Below are 24,989 nucleotides of genomic sequence, written 5' to 3'. Positions count from 1 at the left end.
ATGTCTTGCGCATCATTTTGCGCTACAATGTGCCTCAAACAATTGGCTGACGATGAAAGAGCAGAGTTTCCAATCGCTGCAAAGATTGTGAAGAACGATTTCTATATGGATGATGTTCTCTCAGGTGCGGATGAGCTACACGATGCGCTGGAATGCCAAGAACAGCTCATTTCTCTTCTGAATCGGGGCGGTTTCCAGCTTCATAAATGGTGTGCTAATGCGCCACAGTTATTGCAAAAAATTCCCGAAACTTACAGGGAAATACAAGTACCAATTGAAGATCGGAGTTCCAACGAAGTTATAAAAACCCTCGGGCTATTGTGGGACCCACACAATGACGTGTTTCTGTTCAGTATCCGAGTAAACCATGAGGATAGAGACTACCACACGATAAGAACGGTACTTTCAGACACTGCAAAAATCTACGACCCGCTCGGTTTTTTAGGCCCAGTGACCATCCGAGCCAAAGTTTTTATTCAGGAACTATGGGCCAATAATGTAAACTGGGACGAACATTTGACAGAAGAGCAGGAGACAAGATGGCGACAGTTTAAAGATGAATTGCAGAACATTAACGAAGTGAGGATCTCACGGCGTTCTATCGGTGACAAATCAGTGGCATTCGAAATACATGGATTTTCAGACGCGAGCAAAAGGGCGTACGGAGCATGTGTGTATTTGCGTAGCCTTAAGGCAGACAATACGAGTGAAATGCATCTTCTCAGTAGTAAAACTCGTGTAGCTCCGTTACCAAAGAAACCAGGAAGTAAGCGTGGCAGTAAACCTTTTACGATCCCAAGAGCCGAACTTTGCGGTGCTTTGCTTTTGGCGAAACTTGTCACTACGATGATTGAGTCCATGAAACTACAACTTAATGCGGTAACCCTTTGGTGTGATTCACAAATTGTTCTTTGCTGGCTCAACAAATCTCCAGCTAACCTTGAAGTTTTCGTGGGTAACAAGGTTCGTGAAATAAATCAGTTAACGGCACATTACAAATGGCAATATATCAATTCAAAGGAAAACCCAGCAGATCTTGCTTCGCGTGGGGTTAATGCATTGGAACTAATGAAATCTGCATTGTGGTGGCATGGTCCGTCCACGATACAGAACACTAGTGACATCAATAGTCAGTCTGAGTTAGTCCACACTAGTGTAGAAGAGCTACGAGATTCAGTGCACGCCAACGTATCGTTGCAGGATTGCCCTAATGAATTACTAACTAGATACAGCGACTTCAGAAAGCTCCAGCGGGTGTTCGCCTACGCCATCAGATTTATAAACAACTCTCGTGCGAAAGACAAGACTCAGCGAGTTTTGGGATCGTTGACAGTAGCCGAGTTGCGACAAGCTACGCAAAATATTATCGCCCAAACACAGAAGGAAGGTTTCAGTGATGAGTTAAAATTGTTAAGGCGTGGTAGAGCAAAAATGCTTCTACCGTTGGCTCCGTTCATCGATCAACACGGCATGCTACGTGTCGGCGGTCGTCTAAGACATGCTAGGATTCCGTTCGGTAAAAAACATCAGTTACTGTTACCACGAAGTCATCATGTAACAAAGATTTTGATAATGTCCCTTCACAAGGAGCATCTACATGTTGGGCCACAAGCCTTGCTGTCGATAGTACGCCAAAGGTACTGGCCCGTTAGAGCAAAAAGTGTTATACGCCAAGTCATTAAGAAATGTGTCCAATGTTTTCGAATGCATCCTCCTGAGGTCGTTCAATTTATGGGTGAGTTACCCGCCTTCCGAGTCAACCCTTCGCTACCTTTTTCAACAACGGGGGTTGACTATGCGGGGCCCTTTTTCATTCGTCAAGGTGTCCGACGTATGGCAAAGGTGAAAGCTTACGTGGCTCTATTTATATGTATGAGTACAAAAGCAATACATCTCGAATTGGTGTCCGACTTAACCAGCGAGGCATTTTTGGCAGCCCCTCAAAGATTTGTTGGTCGTCGTGGTTACCCAGAACAAATACTATCTGACAACGCAACTAATTTCCGAGGAGCCCAATCGCAGCTACATGAGCTGTACTTGTTGTTCTCGTCTCAACAAGCAAATGATGCGATCAACCATTTCTGCACTGCACGGGAAATTCAGTGGTCGTTCATACCGCCGCGATCGCCAAACTTCGGAGGCATTTGGGAGGCCGGAGTGAAGGCAGCAAAGTCTCATCTAAAAATCATTCTGCGAGATGCATCTTTGAAATACGAAGAAATTAATACGGTATTAGTGCAAATAGAAGCTGTCTTGAACTCGAGACCGCTAACACAGTTGTCTGCGGATGTCAATGATCTTTCGGCTCTAACCCCGGGTCACTTTTTAGTAGGACGTGAATTAGTTGCAGTTCCTGACCCGAATTTCAAGGAGATACGTTTGTCGTCACTGTCGAGGTGGCAGCATTTGCAGAAACTAAAACATGATTTCTGGATTAGATGGTCGTCTGAGTATCTCCACGAATTACAGCCAAGGAGTAAATGGTACAAAAATAAGTTGATCTTACAACCAGGAATGTTAATAGTTCTCAAGGAGGATAATGTTGCTCCGCAACAGTGGCGTATGGGGCGCATAAAGGAGATATGTCCCGGTATCGACGGATTGGTACGCGCAGTGAAGGTAAAAACATCGACCGGAGAAGTATGCCGAGGAGTGAGCAAGATTTCTGTCTTGCCGATTGAGGATAACGAAGTACCAGAAAATGAATGAATCAACACTTCGTGTCAACCGGGGGAGGATGTCGGATCTTAAATCTAAATCAGTTCACCCCTCGCTTTGATATAACCTGCATTTATATATTCTTTGTTACTACCAACTTTACCAAGAAAATAAATTCAGCGCCAAGTGAAACAGGCATGTTTCTTTTTATTGCAGTAAATCTCCCTATTTGAGTTGAAAGTAAAACAGAATGAGCGTGAAGCCGTCGGCAACCAAGTTCCATAACAAAGGTGACAAAAGGCCATCCTGAGAACAACAATACGCAAATACTCAACTTCTGCATCTCAGCCTGTCGCAGTGACGAGTAAAGAATACGGTTACTAAGCATTGCGACCCGAGATACATGCAGATGCCTCATGACCGCGTTTCGCTTCCAGAATAGACTGGAAGGACACATTGTCAGCTAGATTGCTTGAGCAAGAACGCCTTCTCAATATTGTAAACGACATCGTAAAGCACAGTGATCATGGATTTGTCACACTGATATGCATGTAGCATTTTGTGCAGTAGATATTCAACTAAACTAAAGTTCCTGGTGTGACGATCGATTATCCATTCCAAAGCTTTTAGAAGAAAAGAACTTAAGCTGATAGGCCTAAAACTCTTGGCTTCTTCATAGCTTAAGCGCCCCCTTTGGTAATAAATCTATTTGTTATTTCCCGCCATGCTTTCGAGATATCCCCGGTAGCAATACTGGAAAGCATAATCTTTTTAAGACATGTTTGAGAATATCAAATCCGTTTTGTGGTAGCACGGGAAAGATTCCATCTTTTCCAGGCGATTTGTATAGAGCAAAGCTGCCAACTGCCCACTTGACCGATTCAGTGGTAACCAATGTGCGTGCAAACGCCCACAAGTCCGAAACACCAGAATGAGCTCTGTGAACATTGTTCAGCTCCGGATCGATACAACCTGGAAAGTGTGCGTCGAAGACACAATTAAGAACATCTTTCGTTCCACCATCAGTCGAAAGTTTCAGCAAACTCGCAGCCAACAAAAATCTGACAAAATAATGCCGATCATCGGCGAAAAAATATCGGTGCGTAGAGCGAACGTTCCGCTGCGTGATGCAGCATACTGAGGAGTTCACCCGACTCTTCACCGGGCTCCGTTCACTATTGAGAATATTTTAACCTCCCTTAACAATTTTAACCATAGAACGGGTCATATGACACTATGGAATGAGGATTCCTTGTTTGGTGGATTTTTATCACCGGAACAGGAGTTCCGTAGTGTAATTCTTAGCCGATTGAAACAACCACTACCGACACTACACGGCTTATTTAGGCTGTTCGGAGAAAGAAACTTCCATAGATGGCCTAACAGTTCGTCAGGAACGTGCCAATTCTTGATCTTTTCCGTTATTTGAGCGCTGCATGACATAATTTGACAAAAGGTATTCTAGTAGGTACTCACCTCACTATTTATAGCCGTGCTACCCCATATTGTGTGATGTGCATTGGCATCACACCCTATGACAAAGGGTTTGTTTATGTTTCTGCATTACTTTATGTGGATACCGATTTCAGAAGGTGGTGCTGCATCCGCATCTCCAGGAAGTAGGCAGATGTGATCACAATCTTCTGCTTTCCCCTAGCCATTGATACCTCCACTGTTTGTATTTGCATTTGTATTTAAAATTTGTGTTCATCTGACACTAAGTCTTAAGGAACTAAACTAAAAATAATTAACCTAATGTAACAGCAAACAGTGACGAAATTATAATTGAGGTCAAAGTACTCGGCAAGCTCGTTGAAGCGACGAACCATCGCTAAAATCGGACTATTAGCAGCGTAGTTGGTGTTTCGCATTTCGATGTGTAGTAATGTCCGAGGCCGAAGAACACGGGTTGGGACGTAGATGTAGATTTGTCCAAGGAGATCGGGAACATCATACTCAGCCAACAGAAGCTTCGATATGAAAATGGCCTGCGAAGTATGTCTACGTTCTTGCAAAGTATGTAGTCCTAATAGTCTGCAACGGTTCTCATATGGTGGCAGATTCAACGGATCATTCCAAGGCAATTGACGTAAAGCATATCGTATAAATTTGCGCTGGACAGCTTCAATCCTTTCACTCCACGTTGCATGATAAGGGCACCAGACGATGTTTGCAAATTCCAAGTGCGAGCGCACCAGTGAGCAATATAAAGCCTTGAAACACAGAGGATCCCGGAATTCGTTAGAAATTTTGAACATAAAACCTAGAAGTCGATTTGCTTTGTCGATGGTCGCTGACAGGTGATTGGTATAAGTTAGCCTTTCGAGAATAACACCTAGATTTTTTACGTGGTTAACGCGTTGCAGTTGAGTTCCGGCAATGTTGTAGTTAAAATTAAGCATGTCTCTTGTACGATGAAAACTGATGACAAAACATTTCGTAACACAAAGGATCAACATGTTTCTTTGACACCAATTGTAAAATGTATCAATGAGACACTGTAACTCACGGCAATCGGCTTCATTCCTTATCACAAGAAATATCTTCAAGTCATCGGCGAAAAACAGTTTCCCTCCACGCATTAGAATAAAGACCGTATCATTCACGAACAATGAAAATAGTAATGGACCTAATGTACTACCTTGGGGAACTCCGGAATTATTACAAAAAGATTCAGACACGTTGTCACCAATTTGCACGACGAACTCGCGGTGAACAAGGTAGGATCGAAACCAGTGGCAGAACCTCGAGGTACATCCTACACTGAGAAAAAATCTATAGTATATATGACCAGACTTTTATGGTTGTTTTGACTATTTGCCAAAAAAGTAGGAATAACCATGAGATCGGTAATACTAAACTTCTGTATCGTAAATAATACTAGAAAAATCGATTACCGCTCAACTATAATGTTGGTATTTATGACAATTTGATCATGGTCACTCCAACAATATTTATCATCTTAAAACTGATAATGGAATAGTCTGAATCACTATTAAAATAAAGTTAAAATGAAAATATGAGCATCTTAAATATAACCAGTGTCATTGTTATAACTACTTTTGGTGTCATTGTTCTCTGCACAATGTATTAATAAGTCCCGAAGACTTAATGTATAGTTGTTATGAAAACACAAAGGTTGAATTAACTAGATACATCGTTTATGTGGACGAGACCCATGTCGTAAGCACCATTTGCGTATAGTGCTTTTCAGCTGACTATACTTTGTATTATTATCAACTATAAAACTGGTCAATTTTTGCGTTCCTAAATGTATTCCTACATGTCGCGGCCATTACAGTGAAAAACCGTATACATAACATACGGACGTGCTTTGAAGACTTCGATTTTTTTTACGATTACTATAATTTTGCGGTAAGGCGATGGCCTTATAAACCATCACATAATCGAGTCCTAGCCTGAAAGGGTTCTTAGTGACCAAATAGGAGCTAGCACTAGCCTTAAAGGTCTCTACACTAAAAATCGGCTTAAAAGTCTGACGAAAGTCGCAACGGAATGCAGTACCAGGAGTTTGCTTTACTCATTAGTATTCCACCAGGTAAGTTAATACAGAAATTTTAAATGATAATGAACTGTAACGTTCTCAAACCATTAATTTTTCGATTTATTTTTTTAGCGTGGATGCAGAAAAGGGTTTTTTTAAGATCATCATCGAGGATTATTAGATTAGATCGTCGTAAGTTTATCGAAGCAGTCCAATGCTACAATGAGCTGTCCCACCGATCTATTGTGGAAGAGGGTGAAAGCAAGTACTAATATGTACCGTTCTTGCTTCGGCTGGTCAACGAAAATCGTGCATGCTGGCTATTCTTTTCAAAGATGAGCGCTGTCAATATCTTCCTGCGTATTCTATTTTGGAGAAAATGTATTTGGACCGTATCATTCGTCGATCAGAGCAGCAGGATTTTGAAGTCTTGCTTCAGGCTCACCAGAAGGCAAGCACCATTGATGGTTCTACCATCCTCGGCCGAGCGGTATTTGGGCACAATCTATTGTCTGCTGGTAAATTACCGCTGTGATTATTATCTAAATTATTATTTCAATAAAAAATATACGGAACGCTTTAATTCACTCTTACCATCTAGTTATATTAACAGGCGTCATTTTCAGAATAACAATATCCTTTCTTAAAATAACTAGTCAACAAATGTCAAAGTCCCAATGTTTTAGTTATTACAAACAGGCCTAGGTCAGGATTACTATGCTTATTGTTTTACCAAGCAGCCCACTTATAATGGTCATTTTGACAACGTAGTGTTCAGTTTCACTATTATGATAAAACGTTAGGTCTACATAACTACGCATATTGTTACACTGAACATTCCACTCACAATAGTCATGCTTGCAATAGAATGTTCAATATTACTATTATGGTACAAAGCTCGAGTATAGTGAAAGTGAGCATGGACATAGTTAAGGTGAGCTAATGCTTTATTCGGTTAAAAACCACTATACTCGCAAAGTCTAATCAACCTCCTCATATGGTAAGTGTTACTATATAATTTTTCTTAGTGTAGTTTATCAAGCTTTGCAAGCAGTATCTCATGGTTGGCTGTGTCGCAGGCGGGCTTAAGATCTGTGTAGACCGTGTCCACCTGGAGTTTCCTGGATATGTTTTCAATGCAAAACGATGTGAAGCTAACGAAACCGTGCTGACAAGGGCTTATGTAATGTTTACTAGCAAAAAACAGCACCTCGTTGATAAGCGCTTCGAAGATTTTCGACTCAACTCTCAGCGAAGTGATTCCCCGGTAGTTCACGATGTTGCTTTTGTCATTTTTCTTGTGAACCGGAAACATAACTGAAAACTTCCAATCATCGGGAAATTTTTGCTGCTGAAGCGACACATTGAAAAGGTGCGTCAGTGGGATCGCTAAGATATCGGAACATTTTTTCAGAACAACAGACGGCATAGCACTTTATCCTGGAGCATAAGACGATTTTGTTTTCCGTATTGCAGAGAGAACCGATTGTACTGAAATAGTGAATACATCCATATCCACTGCACCAATGGGAACATCACGGGTCGCGGTTTCGAGCTCGATGGCAGATGGCACATCAGTCGTGAAGACACTTGAAAAGTAGCTGGCAAATAGGGAGCATTTTTCCGCCGTTATAGTCGTTACTTCGCCATTGTAGACCATCCTAGACGGAAGACCCGTTTCCTTTTCTCTTCGTTTTAACAAAAGCCCAGAATCCCTTCGGATTTCGTCGTAAGTTTTGTTGGATGCGGTTCACATATCCTTTGTACAGCAATTTATTGTAACAGCGGTACTCATTACTGGCGAGTGCGAAAAAGCGCTTGAGAATAGGGCATCGACGATTTGTGTACGCACGTAGGGCTTTGGCACGGGTGCGTTTCAGATTCCGAAGCATGGCGTTAGACCATGGAGGCTTCTTAGGAGGTAGATATTCTGGCACGGATTTTTCAACACAGTCAATGAGTTATAGAGATCGACTGCAGCATTCAAATCAACTTGACCAAGTAGTACACTCCAGTCAATCAGCGATAGGGTGCGACGTAGTGCTGCTAAATCAGTTTTGCGAAAATTACGACGATTCACAGCTAAAGCTTCTTCATATTGTTGTGAACTAATGATGGAAATGGATATTTCTAATGCTGGATGATAGTTATCCAAAGGAACGATAACACTGGAAGCTTCACTCACAGAACACTCAGGCAAAGCATTCTCACTGACGAACACAAGGTCAAGAAAACGGGATTGATGGTTGGAAATCGTGCTTACTTGATTTAGTCCGTGAAAAGCCATCCCGTCCAGAAGTAAGCGACTGGCAGGAATTGTTGTCGAGGATAACGTGTTAGGGTAAGCGTATCCACGTCCAGAAGAAACCCACATCAGTCCTGGTTGAAATCACAAAGAACTATTATCACATCGTTTGTGTTCTATAGAGTCGAGATGGAGCTGCGTAATAGTGCAGTCAAGTCGCTTTTCTGGAGGAATGTAAACAGCTCCAATAAAGTAGCTCTTCGTCTGCGTAGTAATCTTCGTCCAAACTTCAATGCTTGATGAACTATCCACACCAAATTCACAGGAGGCTAGTGCGGAAGAAACAGCGATCAAAACTCCCCCGCCGCGACCAAGAACACTGTTATGTTCGCTTCGATCCGCACGATAAACCGCATAAGAATCCCCGAAGAGCTGGATCGATGTAATACGATCATCAAGCCAAGTTTCCGTCAGAACATAAATATCGTAGTCGCCGTCAAGAGCAGCCAAGTACAAGTCTTCAATTTTCGTCCTTAGCCCTCTGACGTTTTGGTAGTATAGCCGTAAATCGTCAGCGCCACGTGGCAATCGTGTCGACATGCTGAAGGGGCGTGATGTACCCGATGGCATGCTAGAAACAAAAAGGTTTTCAGGAAGCGGATCGTCATTTAAAGCAAAATACTCGCCTGAGAAGGGAGTTCGGAAGACCCCCTCACGACCTCCGAACGCAGGGCCGGGACGACTGAGCTGGTCGCTGGCTGGTAGCACGACTGCGTCGGAGCGCTCGGGGGCTTCCGTAGAACGGTATAACAGGCGTCCCGGTGATGGCAGCACAGCGTGAATTTGTTTGTGCAGTCTCGGCGATGGCGGCGAAATTATTCTTCGGTCAAACAACGGCAAATTGTCGGAACGAGTTGTACCCAGTGACATGCGACCCGATGGTGGTTGGTCTGTCATAGCTGATTGAACTGATGATGGTGAACTGTTATTGTAACGACGTCACGTTGAACGAATCCTGTTAATTGGAGAGAATTTTATTGCTCCGTTTAACAACACTGCAGCTCTTGTAGTTAGCTGGTCTTTACAATGTACCAACTTGTGAGCTGAGGAGTTCAAACCAAAGATTTTGTGTTTATTTGCCCAACGGTCCCTGTAGAAGAGCGATGTCTAGGTCTTTGGTGAACCTCAGGACAAGGAAGTTTGTGGCACCTTTCGCGTGATGAAGGTTCACTTGTGCTGCACAATGCTGCTCATTTTATCGGTTTTTTTTGTTGTCGATTTTTTGGAGTAATCTTTCATCCTTTGTTTATTTTGCCGGCGGTATTTCAGTGGCCTTCTTTGGCTCGCATATGGTAGGGGGCTTCTGCGTACAGTTCGTGAGACGGGCTACTACCGATGCACTCGTTATCGTTGCTGCAGACTTGATATGATCAGAAGTCCGTCGTGAGGTGTTCCGTATTTGGTCACCCACGGGAGCTTTTTCAGTCCATGCTTGCCTACAACTTCCACGTTCAGCGAAAACCGGGGCACCCTTCAGCTGGCGCATTCTAGCCTTTCCGAATACGTAGTTCAGCCGGATCTGTTTGGGAGGTTATCAGTTTCACTGCTCAGTTTTTAGTGTCTGTCTAGGATCCCGCCCCTTCATCTTTTTCAGTTGGGGTTCCTTCCTGCGCCCATTATTGTTCGGCGACTCCGTGTCCGTCGAACGCTGTCACTTGGCCTTTCCTATTGGAATTTTCAGTGGGTTTGGGCCGACTCTCAGCAGCCACCCATAGCGTTTCTGCGCTTAAGTGACGAGTTTTTCGTGTTCCTCTTGTCTTATTCTCGGAGCCCTCTAACCCATGGGCTGCTCCGCCGGACCAGACTGTGTCCTTCTTGGTCACTGTCCCATCCTCTAGCTATCTAGAATATCTAGCTGGAGAGTTGAGAATGGACGAAGTGCAGGACATAACGTGCTCCAACGAGCCATTATTCAGCAGCTGTCCAAGTTTGATTTCCCCGCAATCTTTCTCCTCTTCCGCCTCCATCGCCACAATCTCCTCCAAACTCATGTTTGCACTGTTCTTCGTTTTTTCCACTTTGTTCCCACGAATACCTATATGAAAAAAAACAATCCCCCATCCCTCGGTACGAGTCACGTGACACCTTGGATTGGAGCATAAATTTTACGGATGCATCCCCTTGGTACCTTCTCAATCCGCTGCTACAGCAGAAGTCTGAGAACGCCCAGCCGACGCCGGTCTAACGACCAAATGTCAACGATAGACTCACGTGGAGGCATGAGATAGGAAACTTGTGAGTATTACGTTATCTCACCATTTGACAGCAGAGCTGTTGTTGGTCATCTTTTACAACATGGGAACGAAACCCAGTTTGCTGAAATACTGCGAGAGGTTTCAGCCACATGGCTCAAAGACAAGTATAATCGATGCTTTCCTGTCGCTACCGTACCGGAACATCCAGCGCGTCAAAAACTTGGTCGATCGCAGAACCGACTGGACGGATAGAAGGGAATAAAGGGTACAGTCGCTGTTTAGAACCGTATCATGTGACATTTGAACACCGGTGAAACACGTACTAGTGAATTGCCCGGAGTTCGATGACCTCCGTCAGCAACGCCAACGAGCCCGCTCGAGAGGAAGTACTATTATCCTTTCTCTAAGATTTGAGACATCTTGACAGAATCGACGACGCCGTTTTTCGATCAACAACAGAACAGAAACCACACCTCGATAAATTTCATTTCCATTTTGCAGCGTTTGGTGGGGCAATGAGAGCGCACGTCAGTCTAAGGCCGATGATAGGAGGGGTAATGGCAGAATAGTCTATGCGGACCACCAAAACGCCATGGGAGAGGAACAGGGTGTAGGTTAGGGTAGGATTAATGGATTGATGTATACTTGACGAATAATTGCGCTGCAGAATGTGATGAAAAGGTGCATTGAACAGTACTACTGTTGGTTGTTCAGAAATATCCACCGCCAAGCCCACGGTCCACCGCCAAGCCCACGGAGAAACAACACCTCGATAAAATTGGATGAATAATAAAATAAGATGATCTCAAAATTGATTTTCACTCATTTTGACAAAATTTTGTGGCTATATAGTTTACGACTAGCAAGTGACAATTAATAAAACATCATTCCTTTTGCAAGTGGCTAGTTGTTCTCAGTATTTTCTAGAAGTTAAAAAAGTTAACACTAGTATTTTAATAAAAAATAAGAGTTTTAATTGAGTTCGCCTGAAAACTAATCTGCGAGTTGATGTTCAGGTATGAGATTTTGTCTAGAAATTTTTATGGATAACATTTTAAATGCATGCCTACACTATAGTAGATGAAGTTGCTGAGACTATCAAAAATAAATATGAATCGTGTGGCATGAGCGCCTGGTGGAGTTTGCAGCGATATAGTTTCCTAGTATCTCTTATTTCTTTTTTTTTATCAAAGAGGCAGGTGCGGTACTGTTTCCATCTTTACATACAAATGTTTAAAAAAAAAAGAAAAACATATGGCAAACGGAAAAGGAACGGTTCAAGAGAACATATGCTAGTTAGTCTCACGTCTGTGAAAATATTTATCACTTACCAGTACTAAATGTTATATTATGTGTCGATAGAAGGCATGTAAAAACAATATTGCTGCCTTCAAAGGCTGTTCCTAAATAATCACTTTTGAGCAAATTACAAGATAAATAGAGATCTAAGAGGACGAATATTTTCTGATGTAAAAAACTAAAAAAAACAATAACGACAAACAAATTGAAATTAAACAATCAGTAAACAATAAAATTTGGAGGGGCAAAAAAATATACGAAATACTTAAGGGGTAATATCTTTTTCGTACGGGCGAATGACTTAACGGTTAAAACCCAAAATAAACACATACAAATACAATCTTTTTCGTATAGTTAATCTGGTTCTGATGAGCATTGTGCACAGCTTTCAAATCTATCAAAGCTAGAAAAACTATCCCATTACACACGCATAAGTTGCATGTGCCTGTTTTCTTTTATACGCAAGTGACTACGTCAACGCACCAGACATGTAAGTCTTGACTTTTCCCCTCTAGTGTTTTTTTTTCTCCACGGTAGTTAACGCAGGATCAATATCCTTGATAGTTACTTAAACTTGATTGAAAACTACTCGAAGACGCATTCTAGGGTTAACACAGCTATCGAGAATAATACAGGTCCAGGTCAATATCCGTCACATTTTTATGTTTAGCAAGTAGGTAAGGCTAACAGGCATAAATCAAAGATTTTATAGATTAGGAAAACAATTGCTAAATCATTACGAAGAAATTGAATTCACCCAATAATTCGAGTTTTTCTCGCATACTTAGTGCACTTTAACATGTTACTTGCGATTTGCAGTCATCTCGAAATCAACGGTTGCTTCCACAGTATTCATTACTTAGTAGTACTGGAAGCCGAAAGAGTAATCAAATAAGAGTTAATATTAATATACAAGTCTATGCTATAATATATAGGCTAGTATTTTGTTACGCTATATGTCCCTGGAATCATATTTTTGTTATGTAAAATAGCCTTACAACAGGTGTTTCCCCATTGGTCGTACGTAACCAATATTGCCAAACTATTCAATAGTGTGACAGTCTTAACGATTTACTTACCTCGAACTGAAGTTACAATCTTTTTGTTTGTGTGATTTTTCCCAGCATAAATCAGTCGGAAATGAACATATTAGTTGCGTTCCGCATGTCCTTGTTTCATTGCGGCTGGATCATCGTAGTCTCCAACTAGAAAAATTGAAAAAAAAAATTGTGTTCGGAGCTAGCAAAAATGCTGAAATGTATAACAATACTCCGTTCCACAACTTACCATCACCTCCATCTTCTTCTGCTTCCTGAGGCCCATCCAGATGCAAATCTTCCTCCATTTCGTTGGGATAGTTATCGCCTTCCTTACCGTGATCGCGCACAATCTCGTTTATTAATTTCTCCCCAATGGCAACCTTTCCGCCCTCTCTTTTACCACCCATATGGTGATGTAAATCGTTGTAATCTCCATGTTGCGATTGCTGCTGAATAAGTGGGTTTGCAAACAATTTCTGATCGTACAGGTTGGTATCCTCTTCGGCAGCATTTACATTTTCGCCATTCTGGTTAGCATCTTTTAAGTTGGGCTGCTGCAGTTGGTTATTATTTGCTCCTCCTCCCAGATTAAAATCGTTATCATTCACTTCGTGTGCTCCATTTTCTAGCTCGACGTTTCCATTCATAAAATTCAAATCCTTATCATTCCTCGATCGCTTCTCGTCGTATCCGTTGGCCGTTTGATGAGATGCTACATTCAGGTAGCGATTGTTGATTGCATTCTCGCTATTGTTTTCATCTGGCTTCATCAGATCTTCCATGTTTTCTGGGAAAGGGACTACACCGACGGGAAGAGCTTTCGAACGGAGTTTGTTGCTTGTTTTTTTCGCCACTCCGCTACTTGGAGTGGTACTACTAGTTGAAGAAGATTTATTGCCATCGGGAACGCCAACCGTTGGAACAGCTAAGATGGGAACCTGTAAATTGCTGTTCTTTTCCGACGTTTTCTTGTTCATAGATGATATCGACGTTGATGTTTTAACCAGCACGGGTTCTTGAAGAACGTTGTTAGCCTGTGGGCTTTGTTTTTTAGCATCAGGCTCGTCGTTGGAAACCAGCGGCATTGGTTTGGGAATGATCTGAAAATTTTCCACAGAATTAATAACTCCACCGTCAACGGCTGCGGCAGCCGGGTTTGGCTTTTTCAGGTTCTCGTTAGTTTCGAAAGGTTTAGCAATAACACCTCGAGTTTCTTGGTCTTGTTCGATGGCAGCAAACACCGGAGCAAGACCACCATGCAAAACTCCCAAATTGTTAGTACGGTTGCGCAACACTACTGGAATTTTATACAAATCTTCACTCACTGATATCTGTTCGGCAAAATTTCGCAAGGGCCCAGCGTTCGGTATACCAGGCGGTAACTCTCCGAATACCTCACTAGCTTTGACATGACGAGGCATCTTTTCCGGGGAAATCTTACACAATTCAATATACTGGGAGTTCTCCTTTTCCATCTTCTCATTGTGTTCCTTTAGTTTTTCGATTGTCTTATCCTTGTATGCCATCTTTTGGTTGAAAGTGTTTTCCAAATTAGCTTTGTCCTGCCTTACTTGACTAAGTTGGGCCTGAAAAAAGGATAGTTCAACTTTTTTCTTACAAAAAGTAAATGGAGTACCTTAAGATGTTCCACGTCATTTGCAGATTCCTTTTGATAAAGTGAAACTTTACCCCGAAGTTCGTTCACCTTCAACCGAAGGGAATTAATCTCCTCCAGCTGCTTTTTCTTACTTTTGGAGCATTCTTCGGTTAAATCATCCAACTGACTCTTCATCAAGTTGTAATGTTGCTGCAACGAAGCATACCGGATATTGGCTTCCATTGTAGATTTGCTGTGCTGCTCTTTCTCATCCTTTGCCTTTTGATGCAGCTCAACGCGATTCTGTTCGTTGATCATTCGCTCTGAAGCCAGCGAATTTTCCAGTCTCAGTTTTTGGTCAACTACAACTGTAAAAGATATGCCAACATTAGCCATACACTAATTAACTAATTACAGTTTTATTACTTTGCATCTTCGCAGAAATCGCTTCTTGTTGCTGCTCGCAGCGCAGCCCCAACTGGCGTAATTCATCTAACTGTTGCTGAGAACTATGAAAGATTGCTACGAATCCGGCCATCAGAACCAGCAGACCGAGTCCGATAAAGAATCTACTGCGACTAGCCCTAGCGACTAGTCGCGGAGCAGTCATTTTCATTTATCTTTGTGTCGTATTAATGTCCTGCGTCCACCAGCTGGATCAATGCAGTACGGCTACTTACAGTACTCAAAACGTGCTTCTTCAACAAAATTCAACCACTTTGAAAATTTTTAATCAGAAAACAGATTAAAATCTATTAAATGGATTGTTTTCGTCCGCCTGTGATGCAAAAGTGCCAAATGCATCGGATAACGTCAACACAAATTCTGCTTTTTATTTTTCTTCATTAAATATACACGCTAAACCATTGCAAATTACAAATGTGTAGAAATCTCACTTTTTTCAAAGGGCCAATAAACTAGGTGAATTAAATTGAGAAAACTACACTGATAAAATCAAGTACCCATTAATGCGTAGAAAACTACGCATTTTCAATAAAAGTGGAATAACCCATTAAATGGGTAAAGCGTTTGTACCCATAAATGAGTACAGACCTTGTACGTCAATCTGGGCATGTTTCACCCATTATTTTTCGCAACAACAAAATGCGTAAAAAATACCCATTCATGAAATTCGCGCCGGAATGAAAAATACTGTCAATAGAATTATTTCTGAATTTAAAAAAAAACATAGAATAACATTCATTTCACATTATTGTTTCCTTATAAAAGCATAGGAATCTAGATAGAAATCCTATTCTAAAACTACCTAACAAAATAAAACCGCCAACTGGATATATTTTTGATAGCTGGATCTTTTGGCTGCTCTAAAAATGCCGAACTGGCGCATATTTTCAACATCCTCAGTAGTCTAAACAGACGTTTTTTTGGAGCATTGCCGAAATGTTCCGTTTCCGCCACGGACTCCGATGCAGGGCGATAACAACGACACGACTAGACACTGGCATTGTAAAACTATCGCAAATCTGACTACCCCTCAGTGACTCAGGTAACTGGTAATGTCAAATATGGCTTTTGGTTAGAAAATGCATAAAACTAGAAACACTGAATAGTCTGTTGTTATTTTTTCCAAATAACCTGTTATACTCCTTGGTTACGCAGAGAAAAACAAATTGACAAGCAAACAAACTGTTTGTTTTACAAAATAGGTAATAGTCTATGGAAAATACTCTGAATTTGTTCACGATCGCGAAAATCTTCTCAGAAATCGTTTGCGATTAGTGTCCTAATGTTTTTACTATTTTCAGCGATCTGACTTATTATGGACAATTCAGAGCAGCAGACTGTCGTCTCCAACATCGTGAACCAGTCTACACGATATTCGCTTCCAAAACCATAAAACGATGCAGTTATACCAGAAACACTCTAGAAAGAGTTTTTCTAAGTTGTGCCGATCGTAAAAATTGTGTCATGGGATTTTGGCCTGTGTTTGTCGAAACAAAAGTTCCGCTGCTTTTGAAAAATGCCGACAGTAACAAAATTGCACCGATTTTTAAACCTGAAAAACACTTTTCCCTGTTGGGAACAGTTAGTATTGTTGATTGTTTTAAAAACGTCACGTTTTCCGCGATTGTGTTAAATTAATGTTAATACTTCAGGAAAAATCTTTTTTGTGTAGACTCATTTCCCGCCACGGCATTTGAAAACCCTGCATTTAAAATGCAAAATAAATAACATGTTTCCCAAACTGTAAAGTCAGTATAGTGTCGACAATGTTGGTGATTACCGGGGAAGTGATGACCAATGTGGCGATCGAGCCAACGCATTAAGCCCGCTATTTGGAATCAATTAAAAAACGTAATCTGGAAACTGTACTACCGTTACCGATGCTCAAGGAATACGACGCTACCGAATGGGCCACATACCTCGAAAAACATTCGAGGATAATCTGCCCAAAAATCTGGTGGTGATCAGTAATTGGATCACATATGTGGGAAAAATCGCAAAAGGAAAACTGGCGAGCTCAGTCCATATGGGAGCATGCGGTACACCAACCAGACAGAATTCTGCCGTGCACTGTTGATGTTTTAGTATCTTCCAGTGGGACCGCGATTCGTGATGTATGAAAGCGTGTCTGCATTCACAAACGGAACGGCATTGGTCAGACGGAAAGGTCACTTTACAGCGACAAAAGCTACCCGAAATTGTACGAGGAACCAGACTGGAAAATAATTTAGTTGAAATATTGCGTGTTCCGGTGAAAATGAGGGTTCTAATCAATATTACCACAAGCCACAATTTTTCAATTGTACTTTCGATAGTGGAAATGAGTTCTTAATGTAGCAATTTTCTGGTTATTTACATACAGTTTGTAATTTATAACTTTATTGAGTACGACATACTGTTAGTACAGATTTTGAATCAGGTCAAAGAAGTTAGTTATTGTGCAGGCATAATGGTAAGGTTTTAATCCTAAGTCTTAAATTTTTCTCATTCGTCTTTTCGTCAGCGATTGAGATAGGCAGGAACATTTCTAGTTCTAATCTAATTTCTAATAAATGTGATTCCAATAAATTAATTTATATAGTACAATAAATCATGTAAACCATGAAGAATCCTTGGTGCGAAATAAATTTAAACGAACTTTTGATTGCACAATTTGTATTTTTACGATTATACATTTTGTTCCACACCACGGTTTTCTCATATCGTTCGCATCGCATCGTCAGGATTAACAAGGTATTACCCCAGCATCACCCTGTAAACGAAATTGTACAGTGGCTTGTTACAGAAACCGCTGTGTAAGTCAGGACATCAGTAATATCTGTGAACAAGTACCTGCTGTAATTTTCTAATCAGGTCTTCAATACTAGGACTTTAGCAGCGTAGTTTTCTCCCAAAAACACACCATACTTCAGACGATCGATGGTCAACAGCACCAAGGTCACGGTTTAGTGAAAGATCAACAGTAGCCAAAGATATCTCGTAAACGGGCTGCTAAATTCGTTTACGATTCCACAACCGATCAACCGGTCGTAGGTTTGCGTTGCTTGAAAAACCGGTAATACAGGAATCAAATACTTTATTCGGTTTCCGGCGTAGTACTCAGCGAATCCGACCGACGAAATGACACTGTCGATAAGAAGACCGCGCTGGACGGAAGAATCTTTAACTGTGGTAAAACATGGTTTGGATGTCGGTGTCAGCAAACTGTGATGGATGACACATAAACGAATTAGTGTAGGGGTCAGTGCGGCTTGCAGACGATCGACGCGTCAGCTTGTTGTGTCGATGAATTACTATGCTGGCCATAACCAAATCCACGAACCATCGGAACAGAGCCGTCACCAGGTTACGGCACATATCAAATCGAGAAACTACGCTGTCTTCCAATAGCAAGTAGTAACGTCAAATCGCTATCAGTCGCAATAGTCACATGTTTGTGAGCGCTGAAACGAAGGTATTTTATGAATCATTTTTTTATATTTCATACCAATAAACTTCTCTCAAATTCGCCAAAAGCAGTAAAACAAATCCAATCCGAGTGTTGAATCGTTTTTTTCATCTGATGTTTTGTTTATTTTTGCTATGTATTATTGATTGCCAGGATACGCGAATCAAAGCAGTGTTGCCCGAGAAATTAATATGTTGTCACTACCGAGGGGCGAGTCAACGTACAGGTAAATTGCGATAAATTATTCGGACACTTTTTCGTCAGAATATTTCATTAAGTTTCTGGTCGTGTCGTTGGCGATAATCTGCAGGTTCCACTACGATCCTTAGTTTGCAGGTTAACACGCTTGAAATAATGATTAAGGATTTTTCACCCATTATCAAGATCAATATACCCATTGACATTACCTCATCGAGCAGTTGTGAAATGGATAAAAAGTACACATTATTAGAAACAAAAAAATACCCATTTTTTGACAGCTCGAATAACTTCCGAAAATGGGCAATTTAAATACATAAAATGGGTAAAGTTTTTTTAATAGTGCCACAAGCAATATACACGGTAAAAAAACTTCACCCATTTTATGTATTCAAATTGCCCATTTTCGGAAGTTATTCGAGCTGTCAAAAAACTGGGTATTTTTTTGTTTCTAACAATGAGTACTTTTTATCCATTTCACAACTACTCGATGAGGTAATGTCAATGGGTATATTGATCTTGATAATGGGTGAAAAATCCTTAAGCATTATTTCAAGCGTGTTAACCTGCAAACTAAGGATCGTAGTGGAACCTGCAGATTATCGCCCTGCATCGGAGTCCGTGGAGGAAACGGAACATTTCGGCAATGCTCCGAAAACATCGGCTGTGTAGACTACTGAGGATGTTGCAAATATGCACTAGTTCGGCATTTTTAGAGCAGCCAAAAGATCCAGCCATCAAAAATACCAGTTGGCGGTTTTATTTTGTTTTGTTATTTTATGTTTTTTTAAAATTCTGAAATAATTCTATTCACAGTATTTTTCATTCTGGAGCGATTTTCATGAATGGGTACTTTTTACGCATTTTGTTGTAACAGCTCTGCGAGAAATAATGGGTATAACCAAATACAAATATATATTTGTATTTGGTATAACATACCCAGGTTGACGTACAAGGTTTGTACTCATTTATGGGTACAAACTCTTTACCCATTTAATGGGTTATTCCACTTTTATTGAAAATGCGTAGTTTTCTACGCATTAATGGGTATTGTATTTTATCAGTTTGGATGAAAACTGGTTTTTGTTGCAAACCGGCTTTCGGCTAATTGGTCATCAGCAACCTGAAAACTGGTTTTCAGCGAAAACAGGTTTTTATCCAGTGAAGAAATTGGCCGTGAGTATCAAAAGTTTCTATCGGTTTCTACCAGGTAACAGGCATCCCTATCTCTACATACAGAGTTTGACAATAGGCAACATCGTTTTTCCACCGATCGATGGGGATCAGTTTGACAAAGTCAAAATCGCTTAAAGCGTCATCAACAAACAATAGTAGCAGTAAACAAAAGAAAACAATGAACACTAAAGTCTTTAACTGATTTGATGTAAACTAAAGTGCTCCTCGTTCGCATTAAAAATTAATTTCGTTCATGTTGTTACAAGCAAAGTTCTTATGTTGGCTACGAAAACATGACGTCACGTCACCCTCTTGGTTTCTACCAAAAGTTAGATACATTCTTTTGAAAAAATACTGGAGATTTTCCCATTTTTTAGATATTTTCTGCTGAATTTCATGGTAGCGTGTATAGGTAAACTTGATCAAAGAACGCATTCCAATTTATTTACAAATCGAAACTCGATTTCTTCCGGGAAAGTCGAGCACGGTTTAAGCAGTTTGACATTTTGCGTGTCAGTTCTCCTCGTGTGTGCTTTATCTGTCTTCATCATCTCATGTCCAACCGGAACGTTTCTTCAGTGAATTTGAGTTACGGAGCTATTTCATCATCTCGTAATTGGTAATTTGCAGTGATTCGAACAATCATAATAGATAATAGTCTGGCCGCCTGTGATAACCAAAAGTGATTCAAGATGTCCTGGTTATTTGGGTACAAAAGCCAAGTACCGCAGATGCCCCCTCCACCCGGTGCTGAAGGTGGAGCGCCACAAGAGCCGGGTTCTGCGGGACAAGCTGCTGGGGATCAGAATTTAACCAAGGCAGAACGAAAGGCCATGGAAGCGTACCGGTTCGATTCGTCTGCGCTTGAGCGAGCTGCTGAAGCTGCCCGAACACTGGAACGTTCAAGTAAGATTGAAGGCTAATGCTGAGTGTTGCGTAATATGTTGGTATTTTAAAACTCGGAGAAACTTCGTTTCGTTTTCAGAACATGCTCGGGAAGCGCTAGAGTTATCAAAGTTGCAAGAATCTACGAGACAGCATGAATACATGGCCAAGGTGAAAGAGTATGAGGCACATATTGAGTCCTCCAAAGTCGATCAGAAACGGGTTGATCACGAGGAACGTCGCAAAACATTGGCCGAAGAGACCAAGCAACAGCAACAGCGAGCACAGTATCAAGATCAACTAGCCAGGAAACGATATGAGGAGCAACTAGCCCAGCAACAACGAGTGCAGGAGGAAAATATACGCAAACAGGAAGAAAGCGTAGCTAAACAGGAAGCGATGCGCAGAAAAACAATTGAACATGAAATGGAATTGCGCGAAAAGAATAAAATGAAACTTTTGGAGGCAGAGTTACGAGCAAAAGCAAAAGTTGATCGTGAAAATCGTGATCTAACGTTGGAACAGATCCGGTTAAAGGCTGAGGAAAATCGTATTACGGTGATGGAAGGCATAAAGACGGCCGGATCGGTACTGGGCCAGGGAGCGACTGCTTTGCTAACAGATTGGGGCAAAGTGGCTACAACTGTTGGAGGTCTTTCACTCTTAGCATTGGGCATTTATTCTGCAAAAGGTGCAACTGGTGTCACTGCCCGTTATATAGAAGCACGGATTGGCAAACCCTTACTCGTTAACGAGACTTCTAGATTTTCACTTCTGGAAGCAGTCCGTCATCCAATTACGACAATTCAACGGTTCAAGGCTAAGCCTACGGATGCACTACACGGAGTTGTGCTACAACCGAAACTGGAGGAGCGTTTGCGAGATGTCGCCATAGCCACAAAAAATACTAAGCATAATAAGGGATTTCATCGAAATATTTTGATGTACGGACCACCTGGTACCGGCAAGACAATGTTCGCTAAAAAGTTGGCTTCTCACTCCGGGATGGACTATGCAATCATGACTGGCGGTGATGTCGGTCCAATGGGGAGAGATGCCGTGACTGCAATCCACAAAGTGTTTGATTGGGCTAACACCAGTCGGCGTGGATTGCTCTTATTTATTGACGAAGCCGATGCCTTTTTGCGTAAACGTTCGTCGGAACACATATCTGAGGATATGCGATCAGCCCTGAATGCATTTTTGTATCGAACAGGCGAACAAAATCCGCGCTTCATGTTGGTTTTAGCGTCCAACACTCCCGAACAGTTTGATTATGCTATCAACGATCGTTTGGATGAAATGGTAGAATTTACACTACCTGGACTAGACGAGCGAGAGCGATTGATTCGATTGTACTTTGACAAATTTGTTTTGCAGCCTGCAGCCGAAGGAAAAAAGTATGTAATTACTGTTTTGAAACACAAATGCTTCTTGGAAGTTTCGGTTTTCTGAAATATCCCTTTCAGGCGTTTCAAGGTAGAACAATGGGACTATAGCATGGTTTGCAGCAGAATGGCCCAGATGTGTGAGGGAATGTCTGGTCGAGAAATTTCCAAGTTAGGCGTCTCATGGCAGGCGGCTTGCTATGCCTCCGAGAATGGAGTTCTTACCGAGAAAATGGTTCTGGATCGCTGTGACGCGGCGGTTCGTCAACACAGGCAGAAGGTATTTCGTGTAGCACACTAATTTTTAACTGCAACGTTTTAATAAACTATTTCTTTACTAGATGGCATGGCTCTCGGAACAGGAAAAGCAAGACCACAAATCGATAACCGGTGGCAAAGGTTATGTAATTGAATCGTAGAATTTGTGTAAACATTAGTTCCAGAAAAGTGTTTAAACGATTATGAAGGGCTTCGTTTTTAGTAATTCAATTGGCTGGTCCCAATGTTGCGGTACAAAGGCATCCTCTTTTGATCTGAAATTGTTTTTGCTTTCAGCTGCCCAGTGATGCGATGCCTTTTTCCTCAAGAGATCATATCCAATTGGAACGAATTAGTTGCATATGGGTTAGAGAGAAAAAAAAGTAAAGTCAGAGTGAACCTTTAGTTTAGTTCATCCGTTCCTCTCAGGGAAATTTATATTAAACTTCTTCGAACGGGGGAACCGCAAATGTTGTAACAGACCACCATCGAAAAGAGATTGAATGCATTTAGAACCAACTGCATTATTTGAATCTAGTGTGTTCATATTTCTGACGGTTTTCTTTTCAAATGTTAATTAAATGTACTGTATTTTTTTTTCTATTAACTGCCACCACAGACTAACAGATATAATATTTTCATTGAGCATGCAAAACCTGAAATTTGCTGGTTGGATAGTATCTACTTAGCGTCGCGGTCCGTTAGTGGTGGTTTACGAGTATTGTCAATTTGGACAATGAATATTGTTTATAATCTAGAGATGCGATGAAGATGAGCACTATTTGTTTATTTGTTGTATCTACACCAAAAACTACGTGGCCCTAATGGTGCTTTGTCTTTTGACAAATCGAGCCAACTTTTCTGTGACCGCAGTTCTGTCCAAGTGTAAGCGTGGAATTGAGCAATGGTGAGGATTTTCAGATATTGCTTGGAGATTTGAAGTTTTTCCAGCTTTATGTATTTTATACGTATTTACGAATGGTCTGCATCTAAAAACGTACTACAATTGGGTAAAAAACTATTATCGACCTAAGTATTTGTGCTCATACATATTGCAATAAACATGTTTATCATATAGAATTTTCAAAAAAGAAATTTTGAATTTCGTTAAGAGATGAGTTAAATTCCAGGTTATTGAAAATCGCTCCTAAAATGATGATTATATGAGCGACCGAAAATAAAAGTCGCAAGGACAGAATATGTTTCGTAAAACCCGTTTGAAATATATTAGAGTATAAAAACCGGATATAAACTTCAAGCATAATAATCGGACTGGGACATTCCTTTGTAAGAGTCGGGTAAAAAAACCTTCAGTAAAAAAAACCGGAAAGAAATACATCCGATTCTTACAAATTAGTTTTTGTTAGCCGACTTTTAATCTTGAACATCAAGATATACGGATGCTCCTACGAGCGATTTATTTATTTTTAAACGATTTTTATACCGGAGGTTCATCCTTGCCGAGTTTTACGGGTGAGAACTTTTAAGCGATTCTTATGCTGAAGGATTTCTGTCCGATTTTTATGCTTGAAATTTATTTCCGATTTTTATATTCCAATATGTTTGAAACGGGTTTCGCGAAGCATGTTCTATCCTTGCGACTTTTATTTTCGGTCGCTCATATGTAGGTATATATTTAAAGGTCCCATTCTACAATAAGTCATGGAAAAATGTAAAATGCTCCAAAAAAGACCAAGATTTCCAATGATTCATAATCTGCACGCCGACACTGAAAAATTGAAGAATTTGTTCAAAGTATTATGTTTGTTAGTCTGTGCTGTTACTACAACATGGAAACGTATGGGCTCAAATATAAAAAATGTTAATAAGTACAATATTGTATTTTTTTTCGAAAAATCCGTAAAAATTGATTATAGTTCTTATTGCAAGAAGTAGTGCAGGTAAGTTACAAGCGAGCACCCTTTAACGGATATTACAGGATCAGCTACATCTATAGTTAAGGAGTCAGGATTCCGAACATATTGGCTCAAATGGCATGTTCCCCGTATGTAGTCGGGGATTTGTGCCTTGCCGTGACTTTTCATCATTTCCCATTTTCTTATGCGCCCCCAAAGCACAGAAAATTATTTAACTGAAAATTGTTTTTTCAACTAACCGTAACAATCATTTCATTTAAATTATATTTACATAAATACGGGGGCATAGCGTAGTTGGTAAATTTATCTAACTGTAAAAGAGGCGAATGACCGTAAGGTTAAAACCTCTAAAATATAAATAAAAAAAAAAAGCTTGTTATGATCATGATACATATGGGGAAGGGTCCTTTTGTGATCTTTGAATATAGAGCACCAATAGACAGGGCCGGCGGAAAGCGTGGGTAGTATGGGTAGTACTACCCATACCGAAAATAACCGAGTGAGTAATTACCCACTCGAAATTTTGAACAATTTCAAAAAATTTAGATGTGCAACGAATGTATCTCGCACTACACACGTTTGAAAACATCGATGTACCACAATTCCATTTGCATAAACGAACGTGATTTAATGTGAATCTAATGTAAGCGTGTGCATTGCGAAAAGGGAAAAATCGTTACTAATGAACCCCTCAC

At 40.8% G+C, this 24,989-nt stretch overlaps 3 protein-coding genes across 5 annotated transcripts; 2 read left to right on the top strand and 1 right to left on the bottom strand.

Moving 5' to 3' along the window:
• Positions 1–27: 27 nt before the first annotated feature.
• On the top strand, positions 28–2,709 carry LOC131680706 (uncharacterized). Its single transcript, XM_058961415.1, has one exon. The coding sequence runs from the start codon at positions 28–30 to the stop codon at positions 2,707–2,709; it is 2,682 nt and encodes an 893-aa protein (XP_058817398.1).
• Positions 2,710–11,612: 8,903 nt separating this feature from the next.
• LOC131684369 (basic-leucine zipper transcription factor A-like) lies at positions 11,613–15,432 on the bottom strand. Of its 3 annotated transcripts, none has more exons than XR_009304645.1 (5): positions 15,026–15,432; positions 14,639–14,967; positions 13,250–14,588; positions 13,042–13,167; positions 11,613–12,830 (listed from the first exon to the last, which is right to left on the bottom strand). XR_009304645.1 is itself a non-coding variant. In XM_058967193.1 (5 exons), the coding sequence occupies exons 1-5, from the start codon at positions 15,213–15,215 to the stop codon at positions 13,112–13,114; spliced, it is 1,689 nt and encodes a 562-aa protein (XP_058823176.1). In that variant the 5' UTR covers positions 15,216–15,432; the 3' UTR covers positions 11,613–13,111. The 3 variants fall into 3 exon arrangements, 2 of the variants coding, with proteins under 2 accessions (XP_058823176.1, XP_058823175.1); XM_058967193.1 differs by having other exon boundaries at positions 11,613–13,167; positions 13,250–14,102; positions 14,328–14,588; XM_058967192.1 differs by having other exon boundaries at positions 11,613–13,167.
• Positions 15,433–20,388: 4,956 nt separating this feature from the next.
• LOC131684367 (ATPase family AAA domain-containing protein 3A homolog) lies at positions 20,389–24,232 on the top strand. The gene is made up of 4 exons (XM_058967187.1): positions 20,389–20,792; positions 20,872–22,171; positions 22,241–22,439; positions 22,501–24,232. Exons 1-4 carry the CDS (start codon positions 20,579–20,581, stop codon positions 22,576–22,578), a joined length of 1,791 nt encoding a protein of 596 aa, XP_058823170.1. The 5' UTR covers positions 20,389–20,578; the 3' UTR covers positions 22,579–24,232.
• The last annotated feature ends 757 nt before the right edge of the window (positions 24,233–24,989 follow it).

Source organism: Topomyia yanbarensis, chromosome 2 (genome assembly GCF_030247195.1).
Source record: "Topomyia yanbarensis strain Yona2022 chromosome 2, ASM3024719v1, whole genome shotgun sequence".
In the NCBI taxonomy this organism is placed as follows: Eukaryota; Metazoa; Arthropoda; class Insecta; order Diptera; family Culicidae; genus Topomyia; species Topomyia yanbarensis.
Note: the sequence above shows the minus strand (reverse complement) of the source record. Positions and strands in the feature narration are given on the sequence as shown.

Bases quoted from the DNA above. Each gene is read 5' to 3' on its own strand.
- LOC131680706 (XM_058961415.1), top strand. From the start codon at position 28: ATGTGCCTCAAACAATTGGCTGACGATGAAAGAGCAGAGTTTCCAATC.
- LOC131684369 (XM_058967192.1), bottom strand. From the start codon at position 15,215: ATGAAAATGACTGCTCCGCGACTAGTCGCTAGGGCTAGTCGCAGTAGA. The intron at 14,589-14,638 runs GTACTCCATTTA...TCCTTTTTTCAG, and splicing joins ATGACGTGGAACATCTTAAG to GCCCAACTTAGTCAAGTAAG. The intron at 13,168-13,249 runs GTAAGTTGTGGA...CAATTTTTCTAG, and splicing joins AGAAGAAGATGGAGGTGATG to TTGGAGACTACGATGATCCA.
- LOC131684367 (XM_058967187.1), top strand. From the start codon at position 20,579: ATGTCCTGGTTATTTGGGTACAAAAGCCAAGTACCGCAGATGCCCCCT. The intron at 20,793-20,871 runs GTAAGATTGAAG...TTTCGTTTTCAG, and splicing joins CCGAACACTGGAACGTTCAA to AACATGCTCGGGAAGCGCTA. The intron at 22,172-22,240 runs GTATGTAATTAC...TATCCCTTTCAG, and splicing joins CCTGCAGCCGAAGGAAAAAA to GCGTTTCAAGGTAGAACAAT.